The sequence below is a fragment of the Drosophila suzukii genome, chromosome X (genome assembly GCF_043229965.1).
Source record: "Drosophila suzukii chromosome X, CBGP_Dsuzu_IsoJpt1.0, whole genome shotgun sequence".
NCBI classification, from domain to species: Eukaryota; Metazoa; Arthropoda; class Insecta; order Diptera; family Drosophilidae; genus Drosophila; species Drosophila suzukii.
This window is the reverse complement of record NC_092084.1, coordinates 18612502-18628844: the sequence shown is the minus strand read 5'-3', so window position 1 is coordinate 18628844 and position 16343 is coordinate 18612502. Positions and strand designations below refer to the sequence as shown.

The window sequence follows — 16343 nt, the reverse complement described above, 5'->3', positions numbered from 1 at the left end:
GAAACGTTGCTGTGAATTTTGCTCTCAGTTCTGGGGGTGCTTAGTTAAGAGGTTTAATGGGGAACATTTAATAAAAGTTTAAAATTTGAGTAACTTAAACTTGAGTTTTAAAACTGTTTAGGTAAACATAAAATTTGAAAAGCCAATTAACCACTGGAAAACTGTCCATAATTTAAATCTTGCTGTTCATTTTGTTCTCTGTTTTGGGGTTGCAAAAATATGAAAATTCCATGGGTAGTATTTTATAAAAGTTTTTAATTTGAATAACTTAAACTTGAGATTTATTACTGATTAGCTGAAACCTAAAATTTGAAAAGCCAAATAACCACATGTAAACTCACCACAGACCAACCGATAGACGCTGCCACAGCCAGCCCATATCGATAGACGATACCGATAATCATCGAATGCCGTTCCATCGCCAATAGTCACGATAAACACCACCTCTATTTCTGGCATCGGCAATTATTTCCCTAAGTTTATATTTTTTGCTCCCCAAATTGCTCGTGCTGTTGTCCAATAGCGATATGTGCTGACCACCGGAGCGACTGGTAAATCGGTTGCGGATTTCGATTTGGACAACAATCCAAGCGCAGTTTCCCAGTCGCGTCCGCTGATATGTGTGTGTGTGCGTGCCCGTGTCCGTGCATGTGTGTGTGTGAGTGAGATCGGATCGGGAAGAAGTTGTTGTTACTGTTGTTGTTGTTGCTGCCGTTGCCGTTGCCATCGTTTGTTGTTTGTGGATTTTCCATTGTCGCGGGGCAAGGCAAAATAAGAAAATAAAAAGGAGAAGGAGAGAAACCCAAAGAAAAGGGCGGCAAACAGGCAGAAATTTGGAGCACGGGAAATCCGAGTCGTCGCTGAAGATGTTCTCGAAGAAGAAAAAGAAACCGCTGATCTCGATGCCCAGCAACTTCGAGCATCGTGTCCACACGGGCTTCGACAAGCGGGAGAACAAATATGTGGGCCTGCCCCTCCAATGGGCCTCCATTGTGGGCAACAATCAGATCCTCAAGTCCTCCAACCGCCCGCTACCGCTCGTCGATCCCTCCGAGATCACGCCCACGGAGATTCTCGATCTGAAGACCATTGTGCGTCCGCATCACAACAACAACAAAGCGGACACCACGTCGCTTAATAGCAGCAGCACCATGATGATGGGCGGCTCCATGGCACCGATGAACCCCATGGCACCCGGCTCACATCCCCTGATGAACCATGGCCCCGGCATGATGCTGCCACCCGAGGCGGGCGGCATAATTCTGCCCAAGACCTCGCATGTGGCCAGATCCAATTCGCTGAGAAGCTCCAGTCCGCCGCGAGTGCGACGGGTGGCCAATGTGCCGCCATCGGTGCCGGAGGAAGAGGGTCCTCCGGCCGGAGCTGGAGTCGGAGGAGGTGGCGCCTTTAAGCCCCCCAATCCTGGTGGCCATCCCGCCCTGCTCTATACCAGTCAGCATGCGCACGCCAATGGAGCAACTGGTCCGCTGGCCGTGCGCACGGATCAGACCAACCTGCAGCAGTATCGCAGCAATCTGGCCCCGCCATCCGGCGGCTCCATTCCCCAGCAACAACAGCAACAGCAGACTTCGCCCGTGGGTTCGGTGGCCAGCGGCACGCGATCCAATCACTCGCACACGAACAATGGCAACAGCGGCAGCTATCCTCCCATGTATCCCACAAACCATCAGCAGCAACAGCAGCAGCAGGCCAAACAGGGCGGCGATCAGAACCAAAACCCCCTACATCCACACGCCCATCCGCACCAGCATCCGCATCCTCATCAGCATCTGGCCAAGTCGGCCTCAAGGGCCTCCAGCTCGAGCGGCGGAGCCAGCAGTGCTGCCCAGCAGGCAGGCGGAGCGGGTGGTCAGCCAAAGCAGGACCAGCGCCTGACCCACGAACAGTTCCGTGCCGCCCTGCAAATGGTCGTTTCCGCCGGAGATCCGCGCGAGAATCTCGACCACTTCAATAAAATAGGCGAGGGCTCCACGGGCACTGTGTGCATTGCCACAGACAAATCGACAGGTAAGAATACACCCCCCAAAAATCTTGGCTAGCAATTGATTTAATGGTTTTCTTGTCCAGGTCGCCAGGTGGCCGTGAAGAAGATGGACCTGCGCAAACAGCAGCGGCGCGAGCTGCTCTTCAATGAGGTGGTCATCATGCGCGACTACCATCATCCCAATATCGTGGAGACATACTCCAGCTTTCTGGTCAACGATGAGCTCTGGGTGGTGATGGAGTACCTCGAGGGCGGCGCCCTCACCGACATTGTCACCCACTCGCGGATGGACGAGGAGCAGATAGCCACCGTCTGCAAGCAGTGCTTGAAGGCTTTGGCCTATTTGCACTCACAGGTGCGTGACCAGCATGACACTGCCCAGTTACCGCTCCCGTTCTCGCTGCCCTTTCCCTTCATCGCTTGCTGGTGGTTTCCTCACCATTGTCTGGCCAAACTGGCCAAGTACTGGGCCCTGCCTGTACTCGCCATGCGATTCTTTGTGCCATTGGCTTGCCATTTGCGGCGCTTTCTTCGCCCTCCGCTTTCGCGTGGCTTTGGTTTCAATTTCTAAATGTTGTCACCAGCAAAAGTCGTCGGCCGCACAGTGGGGCAACCAGTCGTGTTGCACGCCCAAAGTGCCGGGTGAAATCGCACGTGCATGCCCTACCCCAAAACAGCGCTTTTCAATTGCTTGTACTAGTTATTTCCAATAGGAAGCTCGAATTTCTCGTTTAAAATAGATTTCTTTAAGAGATACAAGGTTAGATATTCATCTAAGTTAATATTTCCTTGATTTTTAGTGTAATGAAAGACTAATTTTGAGATAGGAAAGCTTAAAAAATGTAGAGAACCCATATTAATGTTGAATTTTAAGGTTCAGAAATCGATAGAAGTTGCAGAATAGTTAAATTGTACAACTTGTTTTTGTTTTTTATTTAAAAGTTCCACTAATTGACAAACTTAAATGGTTAACTATAAACTGTTAATTCGATAACTAGAATATTTAAACCCAAACTAGCGCAATACCAGAGATTTAAAACGTGTTTGATTTGATCTATTTGAATGAAATTAGAACTAGAACCAGTTAGGTGCATATTCTAGGTAAGGAGAGCACTAGTTCCCATGGACAGGGCATTCTTTTTGGGCGTCACAGGGCTGAGCTGGTTTCTTTTGTGCATTTTTGTCCCACGTTGGCTCGTGTAATGCGATAAGTGTCTGAGAGAAAGGGCGTGTGGTGGGGGAAAACCGCAAACTGTGAGCACTTTTAACCAATTTCCCTTCTCTTCATTTCTCTCTTTTGGTGCTTTCTGTGCTTCCGATTGGCAAACAGGGCGTCATCCATCGCGACATCAAGTCGGACTCCATTCTGCTGGCCGCCGATGGACGAGTGAAGCTATCGGACTTTGGTTTCTGCGCCCAGGTGTCCCAGGAGCTGCCGAAGCGCAAGAGTCTGGTTGGCACACCGTACTGGATGTCGCCGGAGGTCATATCACGCCTGCCCTATGGCCCAGAGGTGGATATCTGGTCGCTGGGCATCATGGTCATCGAGATGGTGGACGGCGAACCGCCCTTCTTCAACGAACCGCCGCTGCAGGCGATGCGCCGCATTCGGGACATGCAGCCGCCGAACCTGAAGAACGCCCACAAGGTGTCGCCACGCCTGCAGTCCTTCCTCGACCGGATGCTGGTGCGGGATCCGGCGCAGCGAGCCACCGCCGCGGAGCTGCTGGCCCATCCTTTCCTGCGCCAAGCGGGACCGCCGTCGCTGCTGGTGCCCTTGATGCGAAATGCGCGACACCATCCGTAGACAGAGGACAGCCAACCAATCCCCCTCCTCCATTCCGCCCCACTGACAACGGTCCACGCCGACCCGACGTGGGCATCCATTTATGAAATTCTAGTATTAACAACATTCAGTTTGGCAACTGTACTTATACCCGAAAAACCCTCGAAACGTTGTAAAGTCATTTAAGCCAGCACATCCACATTTTAGCCACTATCCCCCATATCCCATATACCATATCCATATCCCGTCACATTCCCACTGCCGTTCCAGAAGAGAATGCAATGTGCCTTTCAACCGCCTCCAAGAATCGATATATGTAGCATTTATCTGCCCCCGAGGATCATCATTTACATTATGTATAATTATTTCTGCATTTTGCTCTCTCTTCTTGTCAATATTAATTTGTGTGTGCATGTGTGTTTGATTTTTTTTAACAAGCCCATAAAACATTGTTCGAATATATATTATATACGCTAAGAGATAATGTTAAAAATCGATATATATATATATACACATATATTTTTTATAAAAACAAAACCTAAACATAAGCAAAGCGAAAACAACGAAGGTGTGAATCGAAAAGAGACGGATGCGCGATGGCGGCAAACGAGAAAGAAAGAGAGGGGATTATAAGCATATTAAATTTTGGACATATTTTTAAACATCATCTAAACATTAGGCCACCGCACGTGAAATGTTAACGCTCCAGACATATATATTTAAACACATTCCCGATTTCGAAAATATTTTAGATCTTTTAGCATACATTCTTTGTTCTGTTTTTTGATTTAACCCGTGTAATTATTAATTAATGAATAAACCTAAATGCAAAAATGTTCGATTTTGTAGTTTTAATTACTGAATGGTGTATGGATGGTTGTTAAGAGTATAAAGAAAGTGCTATTACAGCAATATGTCATTAATATTGATTGCTTCTGGATATATATTTATAAATCCATATATAATAACATCATAATTTAAACGGATCTTTAAAGAAAAATGGTATAATATTAATATTTAATTAATATTGATTGCTTTTGTACATATATCATTCTTATTATCCCAATCCACATGGACTAATATTTTATAAATAATGTGGATCTTTTGAGATGTATGTAAGAACTCAAATATTAATATTACTACTATAATATTTGCTCGATTGATATGAAATTTGGGATATGGATAGCAGTAGGTAAATCAAAGGTTTCTTTATAAGATCAGAAATCTCTAGCGCTAAATCTGTGTGTGCTACAGGAAATTTTGTTTAAATCTTAAAGCATTATCATATATATTTTTTTAAGTTCTTTTTTAACCAAGTATTCTCTTAAATTAATGAAAACGCCAAGTGTTCGATTTTGTTGTTTTTATTACTGGTTGATTGATTGTTTGATTGATGGTTGTGAAGAATACATAATTGTGCCCGTGCAAATGTCCGCCTATATATTCGCGAAATATATAGGCGTATTTATCGCGGACATGGAGGATGGGACTGGCTCTGGATTGTGGGCGTGGTCGTGGTCGTGGGCGTGGGCGTGATTGAGTGTGTGTTGTGTGTGTGTGTGCGTGTGTTTTTGTTTAGAACATAAAATTACAAATATATTACATACACAAAAAATCAATTGCGAACTAAGAACTAAAGGGCAGGTCGGGCTGCCACATAGCTAGCCATATGATTTGATGGGGTGGCGAGGAAGGGTTGGGTTGGGATTCCGCGGGATTTGTGGCATGGAGTGTGGGGACTTGGCCTGGGACTTGGGGACTTCCCGATCCCGATCCTTGATCCCGCTTAGTTGCGCTTCCGCAGGGCCAGGCGACCAATGGGGCGCTTGGGCTTCGTCTCCTCCTTCTGCTGCTGCTCCGATTCCTCGGCGGCGGCATCCTCCACCGCCTCCACGGGCGTCGCCTTGGCGGGCTTTGACAGCTTGCGACGGCTCACTGAAGGGAAAAGATCAGACTTTAGTATGGAATTTGGTTCGTATTATACTAACACACCCAAAAATATTCATAGCCATTTTAATATTCCTCAGAAGAGGTGGGATATTATGTGAAATCACTTTTGAAAATATTATTTTTTTTATATATTTTGGTATAAGGATAAAATAATTATGATTTTATGAAAAAATATATCTCTTGAAAACTATGAATTTATGAAATTAAATTGTTAGCCAATGCAAGTATCACTGCAGTCCCATTTCAAGTACAATTCGAAGTCTACAAATCAGGAAATTAAAAATAAATATTAAAGCCTATGATTTTGTGATATATTGTTCCCATTTCGATTAGAATGAAAGGTAAATTCTTTATTGTTCTGCTCTACTAATTATTTAAATTTAAAAAATCTAAATTATGTAGTTTTAGAACTAACAACTTTTCAGAGCTATAAAAGATGCTGGCAAATATTACTCATTCAACATGTTAGCCAGGCTATTGTTTTTAAAAACTTAATGGAATTAAGAACAAAATTAAGATCTACAAAATATATTAGTAACTTCATCAATATAGATACCAATTATGCAACAATAGCATAATATATAAAATTTTTTGACTTAACCTTTTGCTTTTAAAATTTTTTAAAGACATTTAACTTATTATTTCAATAGTGTAATACTAAAAAGTTCGATTGAATAAATTTTAGTTCAAGAAAGTGATACTTTTTAAAAATAGCTATTTCCAAAATAAATTCCAAATAATACTTTGTCAAAATAGCTATTTCCAAATAAGTTTCCTAGTCCCCGCTCAACTTACATGCCGAATTACCCTTGTAGCCCTTGGCGGGACTGGCGGCGGGGGCGGGTGCTGGCGCGGAGGCCGGCTCCTCCTGCTCGCCGGAGTTGGACTCCTCGCTCTTCTTGGACGGCTTGCTGGGACTTGGGGGCTTCTCGGCGCGGTGCTTCTTGGCGTTCGCCTGGCGGCGCTTCAGCGAGTTGAGGAAGTCATCGTTGGAGCGGAACGGCCGGATGACCGGGCCGACCTTCTTGGGCGGCTCCGTGGTGGTGGTCGTGGTGGAGCTGGCGAAGGACGCCTCGTCGCCCTCCTCGCCATGATCGCCGTGCTCGCCGGCCTCCTCGTCGTACTCCTCGCCCTCGCCGCCGGCATCCGCCTGTGCTGGCGCCGGCGTCGTCGTGGTGGTCACCTTGGCCGCCTTCCCGACCGGACGGCGCAGGGAGATTCTCTTCGCCGGCGACACGGGTCCGGTTTCCTCCTGGGCGGACACCAGTCCGTAGCACAGGACGCAGACGATGAAGAGCAGGCAGCTGTGGGGGAAAATTAATGTTATAAAATAAATTAGTACTTAATAAATTAGGAGAAATTAAGATTTTTTTTAAGGGTGCTTATCCGAACTTTTAGTCATCCATAGAATAAGTAGGTATACCAACAAAATATTAAAAACGAACTATAGAAAGTCAAATCAAGAATTGCAATTTTCATTATCACTTTAACATTGCTTACATTTAGAAGAATGAACTTTTATTCATCCATAGAATTAAAATGTATACCGACAAAATATTTAAAAATAACTATAGGAAGCGAAATAGAGAATTGCAATTTTCATTATCACTTTAACATTGCTTACATTTACCTGTAACTTTTAAATACTGACACTTTTTAAAAAAATCTATTTAGACAAGTTGCATTGAGCATTTCAACAGTTTTTAGGCGCTCTAACGAATGCGATAATTAATTTGAAAAGACTTCCGGACTAAACGGAATTTTTGGTTTTTAGTCTGAAGGTTTTTAGACATTTATTTAAATGCCATTGAAATATATTGATCTTTCTAGTCAGTTCACAGTCTTTTTAAAAGGTAATGCCCAGCATTAGCATTTAATTACAACCGCCCCTTAAAATTTTGATTAAGTGCATAAATATTCAAATTTAACATAAATCAATTCTGGGTAATTGTCATAAAAATCCGAGTGCAACTCGTTATACGAACAATGTTTCATTAATTACCAGAATTTACTGGAAAAACTTGATTTATCAAGAAGGCTTAAGTACAAATTTACATTGTACTCCCCAGACTTGAATGCATTTAAATTTAACAATAATGAAGGGATCTAATGGAACGTTCTCCAATTATTTTTGGACGGGATGCGGTTATGATGAATCCCCGGGGCAAGGTTGTCCAAACAGGCATCTAATCCTCGTGACTTCCAGGCCGAACCCAAGTCTTGAGCGATCAGGCAAGTCTGGTTGGACGGGTTATACAATACAGAACCTGAAGTCGTAAATATTGTGTAGATAGATATGTACCCGCCTCTATATACAGTGGAGATATGTTAGGGGAAACACTTGGGAAATACCAAAAAAAATATATGATAACTGGGATTTACAATATATATTTAACAAACTATATATTTCTACACAAATAAAGGTGGCAAATTGGGGTTCTCAATAAATAAATCCTTATAAATACTATAATGAAAGTACATGTATAGTATTATATCTCCAAAGGTACAACATTATTTTAATGACTTTGCCTTATATCATATATTTAATAAATAAATGTTTCTACATAAATAAAAGTGCAAATTGATATTCTCTATAAAAAAAAACCCTTATAAATATTATACTGTACATATACATGTATAATATTATATCTTGAAAGGTACAACATTATTTTAATGACTTTGCCTTATAAACAAAGCCATAAACGTTGGTATTTTAAAAGCAGACAATCGTTTATTAAAACGGAAGCCGTATTTTATTGCAACTTAAACAAAAAGTAGTCGCCCGCTGAATGTCATTCGGTTTTCCTGTAAGATTTGTTAGTTTTTTTCTTATTATTTTTTTATGTGGCTTGCTGACGGAGGACAGAGATGTGCTAACAGATATTAATGTGTAAAGGTCAGGCAAACGGGTTTGTTCACTTTCGATTTCGATTTGGATATGGATATATGGATTTCGCCTTAATGCCAAATTCGAATGCGAATGAATGTTGCTCTGTTTCTGTTTCTATCGTGTTTTATTTAATTTTTTTTAGTTTTTTTCTCTCGCCTTTTTTTATTTGCCGCTGGCGGCTTTAGTGACTCAATTGCTCATATTTTATGCAAAACAAAAGACTTAGGCAGCGAACTCGTTTTGAAATTCTTTCCTAGGCAATGTTGAAGTTGTGAGTGTGTGTTTTTGTTGTTGTTGCTGGAAAGGGGGTGGTCTGCTAAGGAGGGGAGGGGGGGTGAGGGGATTGAGGCGGGGGGAGTGGCCAAAGGAAACAGGTGCTTATGCAAAAGGCAGTCAACAAACCAAGTGGGAAACCAGTTGGCAGCCAGCACCACGCCAGAATAAATTTAAGTGCGCGCTCACACTGCAGTTGGCTAATAACGGTAAAATGTGCAAGCCAAGTTTTATTTTTAGCCAACACCGTTGTTCATTTTCATTTTATTCACCTATCCATATATATATATATCTTTTACTTTGCATTCAGGCGTGCTGCATTTCACCGATGGTTATTTATTTGCTTTTTGGGGTCAGCCGATTGGAATCGGATTGGATATCTCTCGAATATGGCAATATGAAGATATGGATGTGGCTGTGGATGGCCCAGTTAAGCGACGATTATGCAACTGGCAAAGGTGAAAGGCGTGGGCCCAATTTGTGGGTGCGTGCCTGGCATCTCCAACTTCCCAGTGGCAAAACTCATTGCCCCCCCCCCCCCCCCCAGGCAGGGGCGTGCCCAGAAATGTGGCCAAAGGGGCTTAGTCCCATGATTTTCTCCTTATCAATAGGTCTTGCATTTTTAATAGGTCACGTTTTTACCCACTTTTCTTTTACGACGACCGTTTTCCTTAATGCCATTAAAATATATTTTTTTTCTTTTGTTGAAATTGCTTTTCAATTTTCTTTCTGCACTAGCTGATGAATCTCAAGAATTCGCGTTAGAAACAAAAAACTGTTATTATCGGTTATGAAAGTGTTAGTATTCTTTTATCACTATAAAAATATACTTATGTTTAGGAGACCACTGTAAATAGAATATAAAATAATATTATTTAAATTTCTCAAGAATTCGCGTTGGAATCAAGATACTGTTATTATCGGTTATAAAAGTGCTAGTATTCATTTCTCAATATTAAAATCTGTTGATGATTAGGAAATCACTTTAAATGGAATATAAAATAAAATAATTAAAATTTATCAAATATATTTGTTTTTTAATAAATATGGGTAAAATTATTTCTATACAAATTTATCCATTGCTGACAAACAATAATGATAATTATTAATATTGAATAATTATCATGGATATATTAGATTATTTGACATATCTTTTGGCATATAATACCGGCATTTCACATGTTTAAAGGTGTGAAAAGGGTATTTTTTAAAAGATCTCAGTGATTTCCAAACAGGAAAGCTATATTTTGGAAGCTTTTTAAAAAGACTTAGGATTTTATTTGAAATTGATTACGATTATTTTTCAGAAACCATAATTAGATGAGGCTGCTATATAAATATGATTTTGGGAATACCTTTTTTTCATTCAAATGAGGCTGGAAATCGTATTGTGTGAAATCGATTTCACATATTATCCTAAGTATATTTTAAACTATGGTGACTTAATAGAGAAATTGAGTTCTAGCACCTTTATAAACCCCACTTAGGATTTTTTCAAGTGTGAGATTTCGTTTGAATCCCAATAGATGTGTCTCCAAGCGCTGGTTTCTAGGCGGGCAATGCCTGGGCCTGACATTTGGCTAGGGCCCGCGCTTGAGCTTCTTCGCAACCGGTTTCGCACCGGATTGGCCAACGGGAACAATCGCAGACGATGCCAGTCCCAGTCGGAGACCCAGTCCACACCCACAACCACCATTTGGTGGACTCGTGGCCTGGTGGACAGGTAGACAGATGGACAGGGGCACAGGTACCAGGCACATGTTCCATGGTACCTGGCACATTTCTAGCCGTGGGCTTGTTTGTAAAGCGTCTTTAGTGCCAGCCGGTTATATAAGCCGACATTAGTTGCGAATTTATGATAAGCATCGCGTTGGCGAGAATTTCGTGGGGCAGGCGGAACCACTTATTTAATGCAGCCTCATCATCATCATCATCATCTTCTTTGAGAGCTTGGTCAACAAATTGGTTTGGCTTTTAATTTATTTCATTTAATTTCGCTTTTGTTTGGTTTCGTTCTTCTTTTTTGCTTTTTTGCTTTTATTTCTTTTGTTTTTTATTTAATTTATTGTTGGCTCATGGTTTTCTTCGATTTAATGGGATGGCGTCATTGGGCCTACTGCGGATATGCAAATGAAAGCCGCAGTAGAACTTCCATCGCTTTTGGCCATTTAAGCGGCAAAAGCACCCAGCAAATTTAAATACCGGAAGTTCCATTGATTTTTTATGTTTATTTTCATTTATGTTAACATTTATATTAAGCTTAAGGTTTCTTTTTAAGTATAAAACTAAAGCTTTTGAATTAATGAAGCCAATTTGATGGAATTAAAAAATTTGGTGTTTTAAATGCAATTGCAATTTTAAAAAACCAATCAAAACATTTGGTTTGGGATAATTGTTGTTCAAATATAGTATATGTCAAATTTGTAAAAGTGAGATATTTAAGTTAAATCTATGTCTTGATCTAGAGACTTTGAAGATATCTTAGTCCGAAGAGCTCTCTTACTAAAGGTTAATTAAATATTCTTGTCCCTGCAATAATTCTGTTAGGTTTGAGGTAAAATTTATATATATATCTAGAGATTTTCAAGACCAAATATCTTATAAACTTTTTAAATTCAAATTTTTACTTTATGTAAAACAATTAACAAATATTTATATTAGAGACTCTTGAAGAAATTGAAAAAAGAGTTTCTAATGGTTATAAGACACTTGCTAAATTTTCAATTATTAATTGGATTTATTTTAAAGAGTTATGGTAACCTGTGGCATATCTGGATATAAGATCATAAAATGTTGAGCTGTAGACCCTTTTTCTCTGGGCTTCCATGAGTTTTTAAAATATTTTTTAGATTTTTTCGAAATTTGAGCAAGTGTCAAAAGCTCTTATTCAATCTTCTCCACAAGAACATAATATTTCTGATCCTTTTTACTTGGTTTTCATGAGTTATTGAAATATATTTAAGATTATTTCGTTATTTGAGCAATTATTATATGACTATAGGGGACTCTTGTTTAATCTTCTTGACAAGAACCTAGTGCTTATTAGTTGGGCTTAAAGTTTCCAATCGTTTCCAACCGATCCGTTCCGATCCGTCAGTTTTCCCCGTCAAATGCGACACCTGCCCCAGTTAAACCATGCACGTTTTCTAATTGCCCAGGCGCCCTCATTACGCGTCAACTCCCCCTTTCCACTTAACCCCCTCTCCCCCCTCCCCCTTTGCCACCCCGCCCCTGGTGGCATATGTATAGCCACTTATTACAGGCCAAAACGTGCACATTCGACACCGAATCGGATTCAAATTCGAATTCAATTTGATTGTAACTGCTTTTATTGCTGCCGTGTTGGATCAACTTGAAGCCAAGAAAGCCAGTTAAAAGGGGGGGGGGGGGGGGGGGAGTTGGTTGGAATTAAGGCGAAAAAAGCCAAGTGGCTTAAGGCAAGTGGGTTCAATAACGGTGCATTGTGTGTCGTTGTTAGTTGGCCAAGTACGTGTTTTCTAGTTGTTGTTTATTGCCACTGGCCGCTGGCTGCTGGCTGCATGCCAAATCGATCGAGTTCGCTGCCTAAGTCTTTTGATTTGGCCCAGAGTGGTGTTTATGTTTTGTGTTCGCATTGAATTCGCCGCTGGCCTATGAAGTGCAGCGAATTACACACACACACACACACTCGCACACTCATTGCCAATTTGAGACTCGAAAGTCCTTGAATCTTGAATGTTGAATCTCTGTTGAAGGCATCGTCGCTCGTCTTTTTTGTTTTCATTTATTTAAATACAAATTGCATAATGCGCGTAATGGAAAGAAAATCCTGATTTTAGCCGTCAGCCAGGCGCCTCCACCTCGCCTCTTTCGATCTCGATCTGGGTTGATTAATTCCCGCATACAACGCAGCGATTAACACATATATATATATATGTATCTGAACCGATCCGAGTGGTATTGCATTTATGCGGCGATAAATGCATGCAGATATGCAGTCTGTCTGTCAGCTGGCATTAAAAATGCAACCGTTAATTTATAAGACAACCGTGGTAATTAATCCAATATACTTAATTTGCTGCAGCTGCAGAAAGTCAGGGGGGTTTAGTGGGGTAGGTATAGAACCACAGAAAGGAGGGGGCGACCTTGAAACACGTCCCCCCTCATCCATCAGCCCATATTAAATTCTCAATCTCCAAACAACAGATTAAGCTTTAACTTTTGCCATTTCTTTGCCGGCAAAATGCCAGCCTCACATCCCGTGACAACTTCATCATCATCGCCATGAGATCGTCATGACCAAACTTTGGCATTTGCGGCTCAGTTCCAGTTTGGAGCGGCAACGTGTTAAAGTTCAAATTGGCATTAAGCCGAGCTTACACCTGCATGTGGTCGTGCCCCAAAAAGGTTGCAAGTCAACCTGCAGTATGCAACCGAGGCGATTGCCAATTCGTTTCGACAGTTGGCAACTGAGTTGCAATTTTGCCAAATATATACCAGAGAAATTTAAGAGCAAGCTACTATCCCAAAGAATTTAAATGTTGAATATTTAATATCATATCATTACTCCCAGTCCATGTCTTTAAATATATCTCATTTATTTCGTTAAAGAACTGAAAATATTTATATATATTTTCCAAATTCCTTAATATTCAAATCATCACTTAAAAAAATAGGTTTTCCCTTCTGACATTCACATTATAATATTAAAAAAAAAAAATCATCTTAATGGTTTTTATGTTTAGGGATCACTCACATGTTGAAGTACTTCATTTTGTCGAGATTTGTGTGTGTTTTTTATGCGGGGGTTTTGGGACCAACAACTATTAAGAACTCGAAGCGCGCGCGTCTTAAACTTAAACTAGAAAAAAAACACTTGTAATTTTTTATTTTTTGGGGGGGACGAGGGCTACGGCTTTTTTGCTAGCGAGCGGAACTGACTGGCCACGATCACGATCGACTTCTAGAGGCAGACTGAACGTTACTTATGCCGTGTGCACACAGTTAACCTACGGCCATCCAATATTTTGTGGCAGCGACGGAGGCTTCGACGGAGACTGCGGCAGCGACCGAGCAACAGGTTCAGACCGCCCTAGCCAAACCGCCTGCACCTCCAACCCGTGGCCACCGCCTCCTCCTCCGCCACCTCCTCCTCCTTCTCATTCTCCGCCTCCGCCCTCGCCCCTGCATCTCTGCTCAAAGCTCTGCCTTTGCACAGAAAGAAAATTCGATTATAGTCTGAATTTAATATAAGAATGTATTAAAACATCCACGCGAATTCTTTAGATCCTTAAGAAACTTCATAGGACGTTTGCTATTTAAATATATTCCTATGCACAGCAAGAAAATGCAATATGGTATGTCTTTAATCTAAAGATATATTAAACACATTCACGCGAATTCTTCAGTTTCTATTCGTAACATGCATACGTATATTTAAATATACTTATCTGCTTCTGCACAGACGGAAAATTCGATTATAGAATGATTTCAATCTAAAATGTATAAAGAAATCCACGCGTACTCTTCAGATTCTTAAGACACTGCATAGAACGTTTAATATTTAAATACATTCCTCTGCACAGCAAGAATATGCAATATGATATGTCTTTAATCTATAGATTTATTAAACATACTCATGCGAATTCTTCAGATTCTTAAGTCACTTTTGTAACATGCATACGAATATTTGAATATACTTCTGTGCCTTTGCACAGAAAAGAAATACAATTTGATATGACCTCAATATTAAAATTTCTTAGACATTCTACGCGAATTCTTGAGCTTCTTAGGGCCCTTTTTATAACATGCATTGATTTATTATTTGGATATCCCACAAGTTTACTTAACCATGTATTTTGTAATGCTTTAAAAATGAATAGTATTATCATAAAATATGCATACATGGATGGATAAAGAATTTTTTTAAAAGAAATTGTATTGTAGCAAAAATTATTCAAATTATTGATTTTTAAGTTATTTTAATTTTATTTTGAACAAAGATATGAATAATTCAAAATAGTATCACTCATTAGGAAATGATTTTTTTATAATTATAATCACAATTATACACATAATTTTGATAATTCGAGATTCATTGACTTCTTTGACTTTATTTAAAAAGTGGGCAAGTGACACCTTTATTCTGTGGCATTATTTCGAATTCAATTAAACCGCGTTTCACTTTCCCCATATAGAGTATAGAACTTTTCTCCAAATTCGGATGCCTTCCGACGCCAGTAAAAATCCCTTACCATTTACCATTATTTGCATATCAAAATGATATGAAATATCCGCTTTTTCTCCGTGTGCCCATGCGATCTATGCTGGCAGAGAGTGCAGGAGTACTTCTGGTTTTTCGGAGCCAATTTGTCACGGGCCTGGGCTCTGGTTATGACAGGTTTTTCGAACCCAATCCACTCCAATCCAAGCCGAGTCAAGCCAATCCAATCCGAGCCGAGCTGAGCGGAGCCAACTCAATTCAGCGTTCGCAATTTGTATATTTTATTAATTAATTTATTGATTTTAGGCCAATTGTTGTTTTGGCTCTTTGCCGATCTGGTAATTCCCGATCGGGCTACCCATCCCCTATCCCCAAAGCCCATCTGTCCCGCATGTAAATCTCTTAGTTCACGATTAAAAATCAGACAAAATGAAACACACAAAAGTCAACTAAAGAAAAAGATGAGCCAGCTGTGAACGCATCGCAAATACCCTAAAAAAATTATGAGATTACCTATCCTATCTACTATCCGATCCATCATATTGATAGAAAACCAGAGAACTGATTGAAAAATTTTTTAACGAGGTCTTTTTGGGAGATCTTTTAATATAAAATCTATTGATTGATTTTTTTTAATATTTTGGGACTGTCAGAATAGAAATAATTAAATAATATTAATATTTTTTTTACTGAATATATCACTATAGTATAGTGATATAGGACTTTATTAATTGGAACCACTTTCAAAAAAAAATTTAAAACTTGTAAATTTGAGTGTTCTTTTTTGGTTAGGATAAGATATAAGCGTAATATAAATCCTCAAAATGTACAAATTTGTATTTGAAAAGTAACATTAAAGTTAATATTTTTCCTGAAATATCTTAAAATGTAATAAAATTACCATCAGTTAAAGTATCTTAGCAGCTGAAATCCATCTCAAAACAAGAGGGCCTGAACCAATTCAAGGTATGGGATGACACAAAATTGAAAAGCTGTAAAGACAGATAAGCCAGAAATATTTATGCATATTTTGTGGGTTCGCCGCGGCCTTGAACTGATTGATCAGGGGCGGAGTGGGGGCGGGGCAGGGGCGGCGTTTGAAGGGTGACGTCTGCAGACGTTTTATGGGTGACAACAATGATGGGCGCTAATTAATCTTCCACACACACCCAGCTAACGATCGCTTTGAACTCTTGCAGATGTTCTCCGGCCAGGTGTTGATTTTTTGGCGGCACTC

The 16343-nt window shown here is 40.4% G+C and overlaps 3 protein-coding genes across 3 annotated transcripts in view; 2 read left to right on the top strand and 1 right to left on the bottom strand.

The window, feature by feature from the left end:
- RpS19a (Ribosomal protein S19a) overlaps positions 1–16343 on the top strand; it is a 105317-nt gene that overhangs the window by 71828 nt on the left and 17146 nt on the right. The gene's annotated exons all lie outside the window — the stretch shown is intronic.
- Positions 410–4629, top strand: mbt (serine/threonine-protein kinase PAK mbt). The gene is made up of 3 exons (XM_017076250.4): positions 410–2028; positions 2089–2360; positions 3336–4629. Exons 1-3 carry the CDS (start codon positions 867–869, stop codon positions 3810–3812), a joined length of 1911 nt encoding a protein of 636 aa, XP_016931739.2. The 5' UTR covers positions 410–866; the 3' UTR covers positions 3813–4629.
- Positions 5140–13863, bottom strand: LOC108011108 (uncharacterized). Its single transcript, XM_017076180.4, has 3 exons — positions 13640–13863; positions 6537–7045; positions 5140–5726 (listed from the first exon to the last, which is right to left on the bottom strand). The coding sequence occupies exons 1-3, from the start codon at positions 13654–13656 to the stop codon at positions 5578–5580; spliced, it is 675 nt and encodes a 224-aa protein (XP_016931669.2). The 5' UTR covers positions 13657–13863; the 3' UTR covers positions 5140–5577.

Bases quoted from the DNA above. Each gene is read 5' to 3' on its own strand.
- mbt (XM_017076250.4), top strand. From the start codon at position 867: ATGTTCTCGAAGAAGAAAAAGAAACCGCTGATCTCGATGCCCAGCAAC. The intron at 2,029-2,088 runs GTAAGAATACAC...TTTCTTGTCCAG, and splicing joins TGCCACAGACAAATCGACAG to GTCGCCAGGTGGCCGTGAAG. The intron at 2,361-3,335 runs GTGCGTGACCAG...ATTGGCAAACAG, and splicing joins TGGCCTATTTGCACTCACAG to GGCGTCATCCATCGCGACAT.
- LOC108011108 (XM_017076180.4), bottom strand. The intron at 5,727-6,536 runs GTAAGTTGAGCG...TTTTCCCTTCAG, and splicing joins CTACAAGGGTAATTCGGCAT to TGAGCCGTCGCAAGCTGTCA.